Source organism: Aythya fuligula, chromosome 19 (assembly GCF_009819795.1).
Source record: "Aythya fuligula isolate bAytFul2 chromosome 19, bAytFul2.pri, whole genome shotgun sequence".
NCBI classification, from domain to species: domain Eukaryota; kingdom Metazoa; phylum Chordata; class Aves; order Anseriformes; family Anatidae; genus Aythya; species Aythya fuligula.
In genome coordinates, this window is record NC_045577.1 from 11,123,591 (window position 1) to 11,143,724 (window position 20,134).

The 20,134-nt window shown below is 41.5% G+C and overlaps 1 protein-coding gene across 3 annotated transcripts in view; it reads left to right on the forward strand.

Annotated features, from left to right (window-relative positions):
- EXD3 (exonuclease 3'-5' domain containing 3) overlaps positions 1–20,134 on the forward strand; it is a 288,098-nt gene that overhangs the window by 73,781 nt on the left and 194,183 nt on the right. For 2 of the 3 annotated variants that reach the window (XM_032200283.1, XM_032200282.1), the window contains 3 exons: positions 10,604–10,668; positions 14,810–14,980; positions 16,301–16,468. In XM_032200283.1, coding sequence (XP_032056174.1) covers positions 10,604–10,668; positions 14,810–14,980; positions 16,301–16,468 — 404 coding nt within the window. The remainder of the gene's footprint in view (positions 1–10,603; positions 10,669–14,809; positions 14,981–16,300; positions 16,469–20,134) is intronic. The other variant, XM_032200284.1, reaches the window with a different exon arrangement.

Consider the following 20,134-nt stretch of genomic DNA (forward strand, 5'->3'; position numbering starts at 1 on the left):
CGTTGTTTTAAATGTTGTTTTTAAACTCCCAAGTTTCCATTTCCATTAAAGTGTTATTAACTGGGTGTAGGGGTGTTGACTGATATCCTGGTTATAGCAGATCTCTTCTGAGGCTTGATGATCTGTGATAAGAGAGCAGCCAGCACTCAGTGCTGAGATGTGGTCAGTGGCTGATTCCACAGCAGTGAGTTATCAGCACTTCTGGGAGCATGATGACTCGCTCCTTACCGCTCCCTCCACAGTAGTGACACATTTTATGGGAACAAAACCCTTTTCTCTTTATCACTGAAAAAAATGTATGGTGCTGTTGGCTAAAATGAAGAAAAATAGCTTGGGCTGAAGTTTTGGGAGAAAAAATATTTTATGATGAGAATGTATTTTTTCTTTAATAGATTTGAACAGAAGAACACAAGCTATGGACAAGGGTGCGTCAAGCTCAGCAGCTTCAGTAGCCTCTGACCATAACTGGTAGTGAATATGTATAGGGAGAAGGTGGAAAAAATCAGAAGGGGATGAGGGAGTGAGTGCCCTGCTGTCCTCCTCTTTGCTTGTGCCTGACTTCCATCGGTCAGCAGCTTGGAGTCGTTCTATGCCAAGGACTGTTTTGTCATCTTTGTGCTTAACGTTGAGGTCATACCCCATGCAACAGATGAGGAAATCATTAAAAGTGCTGCCAATTACTTGCAAAAGGTTAACAATTGCTATATTTTTAGGCTTTTATTAATTTGAATTTCATTAACTGACTAAAAAGCAAACTGTTAGTGTTATTTTTAGAATTGCGAATTCTGTAAAAATAGGTCCACTTTTCCTTGTAAAACAAAGGCGTATTGAAAGTATCTGATAATGATTTCTGTATGTCTGAAGTGATGACCCATGTGCATGAGCAGGCTGATGGTGTCAGATGCTCTCCTTGGCCACTGTATCAGAGGAAGGAGTGTTTGTGCTCCCTGCATGGGTCATCTTGGCCGCAAGATGGGCTAAGGATGTGCCCAAAGCTTGGCAACTTCTTGGTTAGATTTCATTTTGATTTGTTTCATTTGGCCCCAGATCTGAAGAGCATCTTTTGCTCACATGCCACGGACAATGCCTAGATTTTGATGTTGATCAGGTGTCTGTGTGCTAAGTGGGAGAGAGAATGCAAGTGCCCCTTTGGGCTGCTGTGGGTGGGTTGGTGAGCAGCAGGTCTGGACTGGGGTGGCTGGTAAGCAACTTCCCCTACTCCTTGCTGACAGAAAGTGCTTGTAAAATAAGAGGAAAGTGTTATTGGCTGTTCTGCTCGTACAAGCAAGCCTTTTATTTTAACGAGAGTGCATTTTGTTTGATCTGCATTTCTTGGGGGGGATGATGAATTTTAGCCATTATGAAAACAAAACCCATGGTTATTTGTAAGGACTGCTTTATAAGAAGCATATGTGTGCTTTATTATTCTTTTGCTTGGAGTGTGGGGATTGTTTTCAGTTGGGAGGTTGCATTAGAAGAATGTGAACTTCTGACTCACTGAAAAATAGAGCATGTATTAGCAAAATTGTGAGGTTTCCTATTATGTTTTCATAACTCAAATTTCTCAGAATGGAAGTGATCTCTTTTTGCCTTTAGTGAAAGAATCACTTTTACTGCCATTGAGAAAGAATGGATTTTTCTTCTAGAAAAAGTTGTATTGCATTTAATATACTTTTACTCTACCCACTATTCTTCATTTCCACTTTTCTTCTCTCCAGAGTAGCAGCTTCTCTTTCTGAGGGTGATCTGCCTGTGGAACTCATTCTTCAGCCATGTTTCTGTTTGATGTCTAAATTTTGACTTTTCCGTGATGACGTAGTCAACAGTAAGGACCGAGGTGTGGCTAAACACTGTGATCCCAAGAAGGGGTGGACTCAGCTAATGGCATCTGAGGAATCCCAGCTTTCCTCTGGAAGAATCGAATGAGAAACATGAAATTGGCTTTGAATGCTTAGTTGATTTGCGATAAGGGTTTGCAAAGATACTAGAGAAAATACAAGTAGAGCTAACCCTGTGATACAGTATTGCATGTTATCACGTTAACAGAAGAGACCAAAACCAGAGCCTACAATTTCTGGAATTGCTGGCCTAAGCTGCTGCTTCTACATGCAAAGTCTGTCTGAAAGTTGGAGAAGAACCTCCAGAAGATAAGCTCCCAGATGCTGAACCCCCCACAAAGTGATATGTTTTCTGTTTAGTGAAACAAATGTCTTATTTTAATTAAATAGAAACTTTAATTAAATAGAAACTTTCCCCTGTGCTTTTGATATGAAGAAAAAACTTCTGGGGGAACCTAACTTTTCAGTCTGGCCTATGAACCAAAGCATAAACTGATTTTGCAGTTCTAGTTGTTGCATGGAGCACAACGTTGTGGTGGTGTGTTTGGTGAAGGCAACGTGAAATGAATTTCACGTTTGGTGAAGGTAATGATTCCAGCCAGGGGCACTTTATCTGCTGTAGCGACACGGCAGGAACTGTCCAGCCAGGGCCCATGCGTGGTGCCTACAGACCTGCTCTTCTCTGGTAAGCAGAAGACAAAGACCATCATATAAGAGGCTGCCAGGGCTGGAAGAAGAGCGTCAGAAACAGTCACAGCTGGTCAACAAGCTCAGGAGTAAGGAACCGTTCTTGTTAAATGCAAATTCTGGCTACTGAAAATGAGCTGATGTTCATAATCAGGAGACTACAAGTGATGAGCTTGCTTGGTTTTGTTCTTTTTTTTTTTAATCTCCTTTTTTTTTACTTCCTGTCTGATGCAGATACTTCCATGGGCTGCAGAAGGTGAATCCAAATGTGTGAATGAAGAACTGGAGGGACATGCAATGAATTCTTTTCCTTTGGTGAACCTAGACTCACAGACCTCCCAGAGGGCTAAATCTTTAATGTTAAAATTATAGGGGAGGTGCGTGCTGTATGGAGCTTTTAAGACTGCAGTAGCTGCGTGTGGTTGCTTCCCTTTTGAGATCTGAAGCCTTCTGTGCGGTGAAGTTCAAAGCTCTGTCGATTAGAAAGCTGTAGCTAAAATTGGAAACTGAGCCAAAGGCTGGAGTGAGCCAGACATACCTTATTCAGACGGACCCTCTCCATGTTGTTGCTTCGTTGCCTTATTGTTTGAATTCAGCTAAACCAACATAGTTGTACCTTTAAAAAGCATATTTGTCTTTTGTGGGAGACGCATTTAAGGAATGGTGGCTGGGCATGCTGAGTGTGTTTTGGAACTCTGGAAATTGTGCTAAAGCGAAGCAATTTATTGCTTCTGAAATGAAATAGTTTTGTGACATTTGATCCTCTTGTAAATTTTGCACTGGAGATTTCAGTGGTGGGATATAATTAACATTTAAATTGGTTGGGCTCTTATGGCAGCATTCCTCTGCCTGTCTGCAGACACTGGTACAGTCGACCTTTCCCTGTAAGCAAATAGCTCTGGGGAGCTTTTATTCTTAGTGGGAATCTACTGACTGCAGCTGGTAGGGATTCAGATGAATCACTGAGTGGTTACCCCTTAGTCATAGTGTGCTTGGAAGTGAACTGCTATCATTCCTGGAAATATCCATTTCTGCTAAGATAGAGACTCTGCCATGAGAAAGTGTTAAAGAGCCTACAACCCCTTTGGTGCAGGTGCATCTGAAATAGGAGTGGGCACTCTTGTGATTGTAAAACCTCCCTGTCCTCAGGATAATTCTAATTTACATTTCAAAGTAATGTGCAGGGGAGGAGAAGGATGCATTGGAAGTCCATCCTCAATAAGGGGAATTTGCAGATCTGAACAGGAGATGGTGTGGACATTTACCAGGCAGCTGATGGCGCATTTTCCCTGCTGCCTCCATGACAGAGGCTCATATGTCAGCTAGGAACAGTGAGGTACAGCCAGGACAGCGAGAGGAAGAGAAGAGCTTTAGGAAGTGCTGTTAAAGGAAGACCTTTAGGAAGTGCTGGTATTTGCTGCTGTGAACCTGAGCCCAAATGCTTAGAGCAGCAGGCTTCCTTCCAGGCTCTGCAGAAAGAGAATTTCCCAAACTGGCTCCCAGGAGAGGCTTTTAGCTGTGCGTGGGGTGCCCAGAGTGTGTTGCCTTCAACAGATCCATGCTCTCATTCCAATCCCTTGCAGTGTGTTGGCTGAGCTCTAACTCTGGGGGAAGTACCGTGGGCACTGGTTCCCAAGTGCTTCAGCAGCATCCACAGATACTCACGTGCCCAAGATAAGTGCGAGCCCCACAGCCATAGCATACGGTGGTCCCTGACCTCACAGGAGCATCATCAGTGTTGGGGCATGGAGGTGCAGCAGGAAGAGAGAGCAAACATGGCAGCTGCATGGTAGGCACTGCCCTTGTTTTGGCACCAGTCTTGCTAGCATGGTTTCTCAGCTGTTTGGAACTCTGCCTTTCTGGCTGCTAGCTGAGTTGTCTGATTTTTCATTCTTTATGGGGAGAGTTCATACTGGGGAAAAATGTGGTTTTATTACTTCTCCTCACCCACACCTATAACTTAACTTGGTACAGCGTTGTGTCTGTTGAGCAAAATCCTTTGTGATATTATATTCTGAAACAGAACTGAATGAGAATGATGAAAAAAAGACTTTGGATTTGCAGAAGATGGTGGCTGTCCCAGCTGTGCTCTTGTACCCACATGAATGCAAAGTAAGCAGAGGTTGCATTTCATTGTGGATGAACAAGGAACTACAGTCCTTGTCACTCTTTGGAAAAATAAGGGCAAATTGTGGCTCTGCCATTAAAAGTCATTTAGAACACATGTTCTCAGTAAGAAATGCAGAATGGATCAGTGCGAAGGGCATGGATTGCTGCCACCCTGCTGCTCAGGATGTTGCATCCACCAAGGTCTGGTCAGCTCTGCGTCAGAATACTAAGTCCTGCTCATGGCTTCTGCAGCTTCTGATGTGTTGACTCCCCTTTGCTGGTCCTGCCTCTGAAACTGAGGAAGGTCGATTGCTGCATTAGCCTGGCTGTCAGGTCATCTTTGAGCTGGATGCACCCAGGCTGAAACATGGCAATTACTGCAAAAGGAGCAGGGAAAAGCAGGAAGCTGCTGAAGCTGAGCAGGGAACGTGCCCTTGGGAGCATGCTTCCTAGGGGCACTGTGGGCACGGTACCTCTTGTTGTGTGAATGTCTCAATGGTTTGGGGAAGATTTCCCCGTTTCATTCATAGGTGTGTTGGAGGCCTCATCTCCTGCTAGTGTTGCTGACGCACCATGGAGCCTCTCTTGAAAAGTGGGTCTGGGACATCGTGGCTGGACCAGAGTGTTGCAGTAACATGATCCCAGTTCTTCTGCTTTTTTTTTTTTTTTAAGGAAGTTAAAATATCTATTTTGACAGGTGACCGTAAATTCTAGTTTTATGATATCTTTACCTACTCCACTGGTTGTGTACCGTGTTAAGTATCTCTCCCCACACTCTATGATAAATTCAGGTAAGAACAAATTTATGAAAAAAGCCTCCTACAAAGCAAAAGAAGAATGTCGCTCCCATTTCCCACTGGCTAATACGCAGTGCATATAACATGCTTTTTAAAAATAATACAGCATTTTACCTTCTGTATCTTTATTCTTTATTGTATCTACTTTCTCATAGGTTATCTTTTTTTTTTTCTTTTTTTTTTTTTAATACAACACAGAACACAGAATTTCACAATGTGTATTATATAGTACCTGTATATTCTAAAAATTGTTTTGGTATATTTCAAATATTGTTTTAGATAGGCAGGAGAAATTCCATATGGAATCATTTTCTGAAGTTCAAAAATATTTAAACAAATTTGGAATGTTTATGTTGTGTGCACTCATTAAAAGTGGGTACAATAAAAACACTTAGAATGTGTGAAAATCTAAAATTTCCTATTGAGGAATTTTGTTTTTCAGTTAAGTCAGCTTGTTCTTAGAGATTGAACATGTGTCTGAAGAGAATGTTTCTGTTTGTTTTTTGCATCATCGAAGTGGCGTTTCTGTTCCCTATTAGCCTTCTCTTCTACAAATCCAGCACGCATTTGATATGAGCCACAGACACTTTTCTGGAAAAAAAATGAGGCAAAGTAGATTTTGATAAGAGATTTTGTTTAATTCTTAATCCATGTAGTATACTATTCATTGGATTTCTGTTTCAATCATGACATTTAAATAACCTGTGACACTGCTGAAACAGGGGGTTGCTGAATATCGCTCTGCTCACTCCTCTCCCTCTGCCAGTTTGTAGATTGCCTGTACATCTATAGATCTTTATTCTTAAGTGCAAACCGACTAGGTGCATTTCTGTTGACATGGAAATGTCTGGAACCGTTGTTTTCTTTTCAGAAAAATATCTCAAATGTTTTTGCAGATTGATGAGACTTTTCACAGAAGATGGTTTTCAGGGATCTATTGCAGGGGCTCACAAAACAATGGATAGTACTAAAAATTAACTGATTGTTTAGAGGGGTATTGTACATTTTGCATATTTTGTTGTATATTTCATTAAACATTTATTAAAATCCTGTTAATTTTCAAGGCAAAGGTGTAAGCTGTCTGCCTAGAGAAGGTTTAAGCATTTGCATATTAGTCTTGACCTTCCTTGTACTTCCTATCCAGGAATTTCAGCTGCAATTGACTACCTAGTATGTTCCTGCATTTCAATCACATAACCCCCTTTTCCTTTATTTATTTGTTTGTTTGTTTGTTTGTTTTTCCTTTTTTGCTTTTACTTTTTACATTCTGTATCTCTTAATTCATTGACTGTAATTCTTCCAGGTCTCATGCCGTGGGGTGTTCAATGGCTTTTGACACAAAGCAAAAGTGTTGAGAGATTTTTCACTGGTAAATTCTTCCTCTGGGGTTTGATGTCTCACTTTCCCTATGTGAGACACACAAGTAGCCTCAGTCAGAAAGTGGATTTGTCTTGCCAGGGCATTTCAGCAGAACTGGTGAATAATACAGCAGAATTTTGCAAGGATGCAATAGCAAAACCACTGCTTTACCTCACCAGCCTGCAGGCACATTTTTTGTTGTGATCACAGCAGGTTTTGAGTGATCTATGTACAAAGGAAAAAGAGAGAATGAACAGAAAGCAGTTTATGGCTTTCCTCAAAGACACTTTTCTAACTCAAAAATATAAGCCTTGTGGTTTATATGGTTTTGAAATGTAACCACAGATATTGAGAACTGGAAAAGATCTGATTTACCATCTCCTTCAATTTTGGTACCAGATTCAGGGCAGAGGAAATGTATTTTTGTAATGAAAAATATTAAAAGGAAATATGTTAATATCTTTAAAATAAATAAATAAAATTCATGAACATATTTAGAGAAACTATCATATGAAAAAAAATCTACATCATTTGTGCCTTGATGGAGTATGTGTAGATGTGTCTCTGCAACCTCCACCAAAGTGTTGTAATCTTGTTTTGGTGAAGCTCTACTAGATGTTTAATGGTTCCAACTCCCTTTCTTTGGAGCAGCAAAAGATCAATGTCAGACTAAGGGCTTCGTCTTCAAGCTTGATCTCGGAACTGAATGGGGTTAACTTTTCTTCAAAAAGAAAGATTCTTGATGTTTTTGATATGTAGAAGGTATTTTTCTGGCCTCCAGGACCTATCCTTGCTTTTGCAAACACTGTTCTGTTATCATGTTAATATGCCTATCAATCTTTATCTTAGTAATTGCTGTTTCTTGCTCCTACAGCTGTGGCTGGAGGTTGGTCCAATCATTTTCTTGTTCTTGTCCCCTGATTTGAGCCCAGATGCATTTGTGGTTCAGTTATGACCATTTGGTTTTCAGATACTTTACTTTGTTCTTTCTTCCCTTCTATTTCTTTCTCGCTCCCTTTTGCATTGAGCAAGCTCTCCCCATTTGCTCTGGAAAGCTTATGAAACTCTTCATAAGGCCCTTGTCCCTCATCCTTGGATATCCTGGCATTAGTTTCCTGCTGTTTCTTCAGTCCTTTCTCAGATGTGGGTGAGCAGGATCTTGTCTGGTATTCCGATGGGAGCTTAACAGTACTGTTACTGCCAAAGACAGTTCTCACTCTTTCTGGGTGCCTGGAGAGCTGGGTGCCTGGAGAGCTAAGGGGGGAGTCCAGTCCCCAGAGAGATCCTGCTGGAGCATGAAAAGAGGAATTTTTCTTCATTTTTTTCAGCAGACAAAATGATGCAGACCTTCCCATCTACATCTTCTTTCCTAGCTTGAGGTTGCAAGGTAGAACAGCTCAATGTCCAGTGTGAACTATAGCGGCTTTCCCCTCTGGTGGGGCTGGCAAAAGAAGAGTGGTGCTTTGTGCTCTCATTTGTTTGGCTCTAGCAGTGTCTGCTTGCCAGTTGTTTGTTACATAGGGCCTCTGACCATGTTTCATCCCCAGGTACTTCCAAGGTTTTGCCTGGTAAGGGAAGAGACCAAACCATTTGGACATCAGCATGCTGCAGTACTGTTTCGGTACTTTCTTTCCTTGTTTAATCCCCGCTCTGGAGAATCACCTGGGAGATGCCTCCCCATTATCCACAAGAAAGCGCAGGAGCGAGCACTTCACGTGTGGCCGAGCAGCCAGAGGAGCAGCTGCAGGCGAGAGGGGCTCTGCTCCCCAGCCCTGGCTGCCCCAGCACCGTAGGGAAGTCACCCTGCTGGGGGTACTTCTACTCCCAGGGCACAGGAGGGATGGGCAACGCCGTTTCCCATTCACCTGTGCCTGCACAGTAGCATGCTGGCAAGATACTGAAGTGTTTAAAAGTGACTGGAGGGATGGTTTTCATGCGAGTGTGTATTGAAATAAGGGCGAGGTTGGATTTCAGCAACAGGGAGGTAAGGTAGGAAAAAATCACGTAAGAGCAGGGCTTGTTTTGTTGATTGAGGTTTAGAAAGCATTTTAACCAGTTGAATTATTGGCTGTATCTGAAGTGAAACACTGCTTTCCTAACTGCTCTCATTTCCTGTATCATTCCAGCTTGTTCGCTGCATTAATTGGAGTTCAGATTTACAGTGTATTTGGTTACACACTGGGCTGCATTCTTTTTTTTTCCCTGTGTGTATAAATTTCTTTGGGAGTTGGGCCAAGTGGAGAGCGTATATATGCACACACACACACACGGGCTGAATTTCACTGTTAGTTGCTAATTTTGTGGGGAAAAGGGATCTGGATTTTTTTCTGTTTTCTTGTAAAAAGAGACTTTCATTTTTCCAAAGAAGAGGCAGTAGCTGAGAACAGCCAGTGTTCAGAGAGTTCAAGATTTCAGAGCAGCAAGAGATGAGAGAAAATAGTATCTTATGAATTGTAAATGTGGCATTTTCAATTTGGCTGGTGTTTCCCAGAGGTTAGTGGATAATAAAAATGTTATCATTCTCCTGGCTCAACCAATAATCAGTTTGCTACTTAAAATATTTTTTAAATACTGTGCTTCAGAGTTGAGTTGGATGAGGGAGAGCTTTTCACAGTTGAAGTAGCTTTTTGTGACCTGAAATATGAAGTGAGACGGGATACTAAATGAGAAACCTAGCATTTTGAAACAAGTTATTTAGGAACTGTAGAAGGCAGAAGGTGATTTAAAGGATGTTTCCTTTTCAGTTGAACATTTTTCTTTTGGCTTTGTGAAAACATAAGTAGAGGTGCACTATATGTGTGAGGAGTGTTTTTTGAGAACTTGTAGATTTTCAGATTCACTCTTCATGTTTAAACTGTTGATACCAGTAGAAGATTTCCATTCAGAATATTGTGAGTCAAAGTTTTTAAGTAAATGACCATGAATTAAATAGAACCAGGTATTAAAATGTTACTGCTTTTAAAATTAAATATTCCTAAGCATTTAATTCAGAAATAATGATATGATGAATAATATTGTTATGATGAATAATAGTAGGTAGAAAATAACAACCAATGCCAGTTTTCGTATACCTAGGTAAAAAGAAACAGAGAGTAATTCCAAACAACCTTCTTCTGAAACATTTGACCACCCTTTATTTTTTATGCTTGACACTAATCCCAGCAATGTTTCACCTTTCCTCCTTCCTCAAGCACCACCTCAGCTGCATGCTGTCAAAGCACAGCCTGCTCCCAGGCTGACATGGGCGAGTTTGACTCCTGCTCGCCAGGGCTGGACAAGCAGAGCTTAGCTCCCCCAAAAAGTCACCCACTGCCTCTACCATCCACAGGGTGCAATGAGATTTGCATGTTAGAGCCATTTCGTTAAAAGTTTGTGCGTATTGATAATTCCTTTACAGGCTGCGAAAGGCTTACTCTTCTGGGACTGTTTTGTTTTAATATTAAGAAGAGAGAGCTGACGAGGACACCACTGTGGCTGTATTTGATGCATAGCAGCAGCATGATTTAGTTGTAAATGCACTGATACAGCTTTTCAGTATTTGAGCCAGTGTGGGTGTTTAGTTAAAGCCGTGCATGGATGGTGTCTGTTATTTTGTTAGGATCTCAGAGTGAGGGGTTTTAGCACTTTAATCCTGACTGACAGTTGGAAGGTTGGTAGTTTCAAACACAGTGGCACAGAGTAGCTGATTTCTCTTCAGTCAAACAATGCACCAGTGTGTCTAGGCTGCCTGTACAGAGCCAATAAATCTGTTTTGTTTTGTTTTTCTCCCCCTTTTCTCTCTCTCCTTCTCTCTCTTTCTTCCCCCTCCTCCAGGCCAGGACCCACTCCTACTGCTGAAAACAATCCAGCTTCTCTGGACAAAGAAAGAGATGAAGAAGGTAAGGCTGTGTAGCCTCCCCTCCTCGCTGTGGTTAATAACTGCATGCAGAGCATGTCCAGACGCAGAATGCTTAGGTCAGACCAGCAATTCTTCATGATTGCTTTCAGTTCTAGCACACAGGGAAAGAGCCTGTGCATTTGCAGCAAGAAGTGAAAAGGTAGCTCTGTGTGATGTGAAGCAGTGAAGGGATTCCTATAAAAGAGATGAAGTTTACACGGCTGAGTTACAGGCGAAAAAAAATCAAAGTTGCTTTTGTTTACTTTAGAACATGTTTTTATCCATTAAAGTGAGTGTCTTGAGGAAGAAGGAAGAATATTTCTAGTAGCTGAAAAAATAAGGGTTGAAATCAATAGAAAAAGTGCATAAAAGTGCATTTTGCCAAGTGGAATGATACCAAAACCTTTGTGCTCAAGATTTTTTTTTACCCTTTTTTTGGTTTGGTTTGGTTTTGCCTTTTAGAGTGGTGAATGCAATTTATATTACCTCTCTAAAATTAGTGATATATTTTTATACAGCACCCTATGGGCTCTACGTGGAGATTTCTCAGAGGGAGTAAAATAGACTTCATCTAAATTTGGGTGCCTGCAAACTAACAAAAACACTAGATGTATCCGCTTGGTGGTGAGTTTCCCATGTTTAACTCTGTGCTGTTCAGGCATGTTCATAGAAGAAATGTTCATTTCTAAAAGACCCCAGAGCCAGCAGCTCACCATGTAGCTGTGGAATGTTCCCTATGTGAAACGGCTGCCATGGCTATGTTGATGTACGTGCTCCATCCTAGGTATCTGAAGTGTTTGGTCATTGTCCTTGTCTGGTGCACTGAGACTTTCCATTACTGATTACAGTCTGTGGTTCCCAGCCTGAATAATTAAACAACTGGAAACCCAGTGTGAGAGGTGCCTTTCCAAAGCCCGTCACTGACATAAACTTGAGCTCAGCAACTTGGAAGCTTTGAGCTTTCTATCAAGTTTTGTTAGAGTTAGAGGAAAAAAATAGTATTAGTTAGGTCTTGAGGGAAGTTAATCCCGCAGAACAACAGTAGGAAATAATCATCAAAATCTCTATGCTGTATACCCTGGGATGTGTGTGGATTGTGAAGAAAAATATTCTGAAAAAGACAAAGCATCCCATCAATGTGTCCTTGGGCAGAGAGCACCGCAGCTTTTCTGCTGAGGGTGGAAAAGCTTGAGGATCCCCATGAGTCATGCTGGCAGCTCCGCTCATTGAGTTTGCTTGCTTCTGGACTGATCACCCCAGTAATGGTTTTGCAGAGCATGCGTGCTGAGGCTTCTCAGCAGGGCAGGCCCTGTCCTCTTAGTGCCCGTCCTTCAGCCTGTGCTGCCTGCCTGCAGGTGTGGGCAGCACCACGGCTCGGAGCCCAGGGGATGTGTTTCTGAAGCAGGAGGAAAGTAATTTTGGAGAGATAAGGAAGCGGCACAGTGAGATCAGGCGGTGGCACAGCAGCAGCTGGTTCTAAGGTGGGGAGCCCAGGACAAATGTCCCCAGTAGTTTCTGACATGTACCTGTCACACTAGCACTAAGATGCCCTGATCTTCAGGTGTGCACCCACAGCAATGCACTTTTTTCAGGAGTACCTGCTGCGCTGCCCTCTGCGTGTAACTCAGTGCCTTGTGCTGCTCTTGTCCTAAGCACATCAGTATCTGGCATTCCAGTTAAAATAAATGAGGGAAGTTGACTTAAATAGAGCATCGCCTGCTTCATTGACATTTAAATGGCAGAGAGCTGCTTTGCCTTTTGCTGTGTGGGACTGTAAGTCAATACTGTCTATTAACTCGTGTGAATCAGTCATCTCCATTAGATGATGCCTGTCAGTCTCAAATCAGTGCACATCATCAGAAAGAGGGTACCTGTCCCTGTTGTGACCTCAGTCCTGGAACATGGTTATAGGAAGTAATCATTTTCTACATAAGAATGATAGTTTTGCAATAATAGATGCATCAGCACACTGCCCTGAGCTGTGAAATAAGGGATCGAAACAGAATGAAGGAGTGTGTAGTTTGAACATCAGCAAAATTTTCCTATTCCCATGATCTGTCAGGCTGTAGAAATCCCCCAAGGAATATTCCCTGCCATGGGAATCAATTGAAATGGAAATGGCAATTACATGTTTAAGAGGAATCCTTTTCTGGCAGAGACAGGAGCCAGGCAGCACAGCACTCTTTCCTATCTGATTTAGGTGTCTCATGTGTTTTTATTTTTATTTTTTTCATTGGTTGGTTATTTCCCCTCAAACAACACATATCATAATTGAAGTCTTCAGATTGTTAGGAAGTTTTGGAGAAGGCTTTGCCCCTGTTTAAAAGTGGAGCAGATAGGAATTCAGGACTAAGCCTAGATGTGTTGTCAATACTCTTGCCAGTTGTGTAAGTGTTTGGAGATGCTCTGCGTGTGAAAGCAGACTTGGGCTTTTGCAGGACGTGGTGTCTGCTGGCAACCATCCTGCCAAAGCCCAGGCTCTGGTTCCAGCTGAAGGAGGAGCTGAGTGGTGTGGTGAAAGCTCTTGTTCAGTCTAAATGTGCTGAAGTGGGGCTTTGGGGAAAAAAAAGAAAAAAAGAGAGGCCATTTATAAACAGTGCAATTCAGTTGGCCAGTTGCTTTGTTTTCCTTTGGCTGCTGTGTTGGATATTTGTGGTTGGATAAGATCTTGCCTTCTCCTTCTGCAGAATCTTGCAGTAAAGTTGGAGCCCTATGTTTAACATTGCAAATTCTTACCACAGTGAAACGTACTTACAGGGAGAAAACTGTTATCTAAAGTCACATCTTTGTTAGTCATCAGCTTTTTCTTACTGCATTTGATAATCTAGTGAGAAGGAAACCATTTCTGTCATAACTGATAGGTTTTGTGGTTTTTCCCAACATGAAAGACATTATGGAAAATAACTGTCTTCCAGTAAATATTGTTGATGAATAAAAAAAGAACAAATTCATTGGCAAATTTTCTGTAGATTTTCTTTTGTTTTTTTCATGCCATTCTTCAAACTTTATGTTGTTTCCATTGGAAGCCATGACTGAAGCCATCATATACAGTAAATTACAAGTGCTGGCTGCAGGCAGGAATGAGCATCTTTTGGATTTTGCTTTTTAGCCAGAAAAGAAAGAGAGCAGCTGCTCTTAGTGATTTCTTGTTTTCTGTCTCTGCTTTTGCCTTGCTGCATGCCAGTACATGTACCATGCAGTGAAAGGTCCTGTGTGGGTACTGAAGGATGCCACTTCTTCACCCTGCCAACCCTCCGAGCACCTTGGAAACTACTTCTAATGTAAACATTATAAAGATATTGCTCAGTACTGCTAATTTATCACTTCTACCAGATGGGTAGTAAGTAGCCTATTAACATTCACAAAGTGAGTGTACAATTCCTGCACATTTCTAAACACATCACCCTGGGATTCCTTAGATTTATGGCGTGGTTCTTTCCCAAGTTCCAAGCCCCTTCCTATAGCCTTTAGTTCTGCTGAGGTGTGCAGTGCCTGCCGTGTGGAGGCAGCAGGCAGCCTACAGCAAATACCTTGCTCAGATTGGTTTCGAGCAAAGAATGGATTTACATTTATAGTATTGCAATATGACAGATTGTGAACTTGGATCTTCCTTTCTCTTTATTCCTGTATGTAAAACCCAAACTATTTCAGTACTCCCAAATATTGAGGAGCCATTGTGGCTGAAGTGGATATAAGGTCAAATATGAACATTTGTGGTACAGGAGGAGGGGCTTATCTGAGTTATTACTTGCGTGTCTCTTAGAAGATGAGTAGGTTTTTGAGCCCAGTTATCTACCTTCAGTATCACTATTTTCTTAATAACACCCTTTTTCCAGCTCACTTCTTTTCTGCCCCTCCCCCAAATCCCAAGCCCCTTTGTCTGTTTCACGGAACAACTTCTCTGTCTTTATGGGATAATTAGTGTGGACAATTGCTGCTTTTCCCATTGGGTTTGAGGTGCAGTGAGCCATGAAGGAATCTGTAATGACATGAAAAGTCACTGGAGGCGTGGATGGTGGCTGAATAGCAACAGTTACCTCTCTGAATAGATTAAATTAAAAAAAATAAAGCTTTGTGTAAAGCCGGGGGAAGGGAGGATTCACTAATCTTTTTGTACATGACAATGTGGTTTTGTATCTCAGCAGCTCAAGGAAGAAATCAGGCGGGGCTTTGCAGGACTGGAAGACCCATTGGCAGGACTCCTGGACATACTGGAGAGCAGCACCGATTGGAAGGGGAAAGGGCATTCCCTTGGGTATTACATCACCAGTGAGTTGCAGCTTTGGATGAAAGAGCATCCTGCTGTTCAACAGGTTAGAAAATGAGAGCAAGAGAGCCTGGGGAAAGGAGAGGGCAATTGATTTTGATATCCCTCAAGTGTTCCCAATTTCACTTCATTCTGTAGTCTAGTGTCTTCTCTGCAGCCTCACAGAAAGGCAGTGTGACAAGGTGTGAAATTCTTACTGAGATGTTGCGATCTAGTGATGCTGGCCTGAAAATGAAATAACATTAGAAACTATGATGTGAGACCTCTGTTTCCCCTTCCAAGCTGGGATTTCCATCTTTCCAGATCAAACCACTTTGATCAAGCATCAGTCTTACAGCCTTTGCTTTACTGGAGGCTTTCCCACTGGAACTCACATCACTGCTGTCAGGATAAACCCAACTGCAGTAATCTGCTCTGCATATTCTTCCAGTTCTGCAAATAGAAGCCAGTTACCGTATGATTGCTTAACTCTTACCATCTGGTGGGGAGCTTTTATCATTGGGAATGCAGAAAATGGTAACAGTACGACTTTTCAGCGGCTGAATGATTCGCTTTGTAATTTTGGGTCATCAGATTTTACATCCTAATGTTTGCCATTCCTTATGCCTTCGTGTATTCTGACCTACCAGGATTTTCCTTTTTTTATATGGTTTTACCTCTGAACTGCTTACACTTTTACTTTAACAATTTTACTTTACATACTTTTATATGTGTTGTTTCATTTCCCATTCTTCCAAGTGGTTCTTTTAAGACTTTGAGCTGTATTTAGATTCTCAAAGAGCATTACCATTACAGTATCTGCAAAGTGCAGTGAAATGCTACTGACACTGAAATTCCTGTGTCATAAGAAAATGGTCATATAAGAACACAAGGATTAATACTTGTGTCTGTGTATCTTGCTACAATGCTTTTGCTTTTCCTGTTGTTCCTGCACCCAGGAGCAAGCCTGGGAATGAAAGCTGAATTCTTAGCCTTGATAGGTGAGATGTCCCTTGAGGGGAGTTGCTGGATTCAAAGAATTTCTTCTGGGAACTAGAGGGGAGAATTTCTAAATAGCTGTGTTAGTAAAAGAGGGCATTTTTCCAGTTTCGTATTTTACTTTTGCACAAGGCCATATGCCTTTTCCAGAATTATCCTGCAAACATTTAATGTTTTTAAATTGGATGCTGTGAAAAAAATGTGTATCATATTGTTCTGATTTCTGCTTGCAGACTCCATGGGGAAATTGGAGAATCCCTTCCCAAGAAATTGGCTTCTTCCACTGTTTAAACAAGCTGCATTTTCAACTGCCATTGAATTGTAGCCATCTTTACTAAATCTGTGTTTGATTTCTTTTTTTCTTTTTTTCTTTTTTTTTTTTAAATAGTCTGGCATGAAGCTGAAGAAGCTGCAGACCCGCGTACTCAGAATACTAGCCCAGTGCCCAGCTAATCTTCTTGACCCTCTGATTAGCATTTACCAGCTCCATACAGCAGACCGGAACTATTTGCTTGGACATGTCAGTCATCTTTATCACAGGGGCGATTACAAAGAGGTGGGTCATGTCTTTCAAATAAATTTACCTTCCCGGCTCTCTAGTTCTCTGTTAAGGTCTGTGTCCTTTTTTGGATGCATTTCAATGTGAATTCCATTTCATCACAGCAGCTGCACACTGTGAATGGTACTGCTTAGCATGGTCTTCTTATGTACAAGAGTAGACTGTGTTCAACCTAATTTTTTCAAATCACTGAATACAGAATACTAGTGAGTCCTTCCTCTAACCCTTTTTTGACCTTTGAAAGTAATAGGTTAATAGGGTTTAATTTGGAGAATCTAAGAGGATAGATGTATTCGTTTTTTTCTTCCTTGTCATTGGCAAGAAAAGAAGGGATTTTAGTAGTTGGTCATAGACCTGCTGTGCTATCTCCAGTCTGCCTGCAGCGAGAAGGGGTTAGAAAATTTCTACTCCCACATATAAGCAAAAGGTTCTCAGCTTGAGGAATCTTATGTGTATGTGTTATTACTCATGTATTTGAGTTTGAGTGACTGACACTGGCAGAAGTTCGCTAAAACCAGGATTTGGTATATTCACCCTGTAGTTTAGGTTTCTTATAGCATCTCTGGTATCACCATTTGCTGATATCCTTGAGAGTGTTTTCAGGAACAAAATACAATACTGTTAATTAAAAAAAAAAAAAAAAAAGAAGAAGAAGAAGTTTATTCGTTTTCTCAAAGGGAAATAGTTTGCTTTGACAGTGTAAAGCAGCCTGACCTTGCTTAGCAAAAGAAAAACATCAAATAGCATTTTTATAAGTCCTATTCTTCACTAAAGCTCAATTACAAAGTAAGGTCGTAGAATTCCATTATTTCTGATTTTTTGAAAATAGAAAATAAGCTATTTAATGTGTGATTAGAAGTTCATAGTTAGCTACTTGAAGTATACTTTCTTGCTCAGTAAGTCGTGAGTGTTTGAAAATCCTTACAAAAGTATATTATTTGACTATATTTAAGTGTGATTTTTAAATCCATGTCTTCAAAGATATTTATTATTGTCTTTTAGAAATGCAGTTCTTTCTAGATCTGGTTTTGGAAAGCTCCAAATTTTTGGTGGAATTTGTTTTTCAGTTCTTTCGTCCACAGAAAAGCTGATTTGCTAATCATTCCAAGTGTGAAGAACAGGAAAGCTCAATTTGTGATTACCCTCAGCCATGACTTTCTTCTAGCGTTGTTTTGTTGCCAGAAGGATGAACAGGATTATCTTCAAGAATAACAAGAAATCTTTTATTCCCCTTGGGGACTGATCATACCTAAATTCACAGCAACTAACCCCCCCCCCCCCCCAAAAAAAAAAAAAAAAAAAAAGGAGCAAAAATGGAGCTAGGGCTCTGAACATTTACAATGGACTCTGGCCTGTCTTTTCTTCCTGTTCTTCCCCACCTTTCAGCTGGGACAGTAAGGCATGTTCAAGTGCAAGTTTTTTCACTCGTGCTCATCTAAGAGGACAGAAGTCCTTATAATTCCTTGCTCTTATTATTTGTTTTTCGACCCACATGCCACATTTATTATAAGGCACCAAACTTATTCTAGATTATTCATTATTCCATTTAACTATTTTGATGCATTTTATTCTATTGTGTTTGAATCCTAGAAGTCCACAGCTTTGATCCATGTGTTGACATTCCTTTCCCTCACAAAAGTTTTGGAGAAAGATCACTTCAGAAAACAAGATCCCAGAGTTCCCTGTGGACAGGCATGGCAGTTATGTATTTCTGAAGCTCATCTGGGCCTGCCTGTACTAACTCCATGTTAATAGCAGAACTGGGCAGAAGCTGAACCAGATTGTTAATCATACCAGCCTAAAGTTCTGCAGTTGAGATAAGCTGCTGCTTCTTGCTCATGAGCCAGAGTGCAGCCTCCCATAGTGGTAGACCTTCCATGTGTCAGTGTGCAAGTGTTGTGGGGCTGTCAGTTCATAATGAGAAGAAAGATTATAATATGTGTGGAGACAGTGGTACATTTGTTGGAAGATGGTGCAGGTGGAGGTAATCTTTTAGTCAAATATAGTAGCATAAAAGAGTAGCTGTTTTTAGGAGGCACCTTATTGAGATGTGGGATTGAGTTAGCTGGCCAGAGGATGGCAGTATTTCTCCCATGACATAGAACAAACTGATGAAGTGGCAATTAGAATAAAAACCAGGGACATAAAAGTGGGGTTTCTTTAGAGGTGTCTGGCAAGTTTGGTGTTTTCATCCATTCTTTTGTGAATGGGGTTTGCAGCTGCTGGAGTAATATGGTGTGGGGCCTTACATGACACTCCAGAGCAGTGAAGAGCGCTTCTGAGTCCTCTCCTCATGGCTCACAGAACATGAAAACTCCTATTTTAGAGGGGCAGACAGAGGGGTTGTAATGTCCATGTCTGGGCAGCTCCATTGGAAATACGGGCAGTTCCATCTGAAATACCTGTGTCTTCATCTCCTCTTAGGGTGGGTTGGGAACCCCTGAGGCTGCAGGCTGAGGCCAGCCATGAGGCACCGTGCATTGGGCAGGACCGGGGCGGCCGGCAGCACCACAGCCTTTCATCGGTGGCTCCTCAGGCATGCAGCCCCAAGTGACGGTGGATGGCTTTGTGGGAAGGGCGATGGCTGCTGGTGGGGCCTGGACAATGTGGGGATTCAGCAGACCGGGGGTAATGCAGTGCGAGCGAGTCTGTAAGAGGCCCTGAATAGGCCAGGCTGTGCTTGAGAAGAATGAGGGGTAGGCAGAAGGCAAGCTAGTGTTTCATGGTCATCTTATGTTACACTTCAGCCTTTCAAAGAGTGTCTGGGGCTGGTTGAATGAACCTCTCTTGCACTGCGAATGCGGGAGGCTAAAGACAAAGGAGACTCTTGTCACTCGCAGGCCTCTTTCGGGAATAAAAGCCATTGTCACATGAACAGGGGCAGTCTGGCAGGCTGTGCATGCTTCAGTGCCCCATGATATCGCTAAGTCTCGGCAGAAATCACATTCAGGGCCCTGTCAGCTTTGATTAGCGGGGTCTCATGACTTAATGTGCTGCGATATTTCATGTCTAAGGGTGGCGGCTGTCTTTCTGTGGAATGAATGCCCTCTATTGTCCACTGAGTTATTTTATTTACATTTTTTTAAACAGCTTATAAAGGTAAAAAGATAGCTGTGCTTAAAAAAAATCAAATTCCTTTGCTTCTGGATCAGTAGTAAGTGCTGCTCAGGTCAGATACAGTGAAACTTGTTTTCACAGTCAGCATCAAAGTTCTTGTCTTGTTTAACAGCTTTATAGTAAATTCTGAACAGGTGGCAGTGGAGCTGGGTTTAGGAAGGAAACAATAAATAATCTTTTTAGCCTCTGACAACCAGAAATATTCCTGAGAGCGCTCCCACTCCAACTTCTCTCTGCCAGTGACTACCAGTGTGTCTTTCCCCCTTCATCTGTTTGTTTCATAAACAAGAACACAGGCCTAGCTTATTAGTGCAACAGGGAGTATTTACTTTTTAACAAGTTGTTGTTGCTCATTCTGACTTCTCTGTTTTCAAAAGCTGAGTGTATTTTTCTACCAATGTTTCATTTGTTAATTTATAAAAATAGGGAAGGAATTCTTCATATTAAGTTTAGTAAATATTTGCTGTTTCAATTTGAATAGTGTGGGTTATCTTATTTAAAAAATCAGTTGTTAAAATTTGTCATAAAATAAGTTGGAGTAGCCAC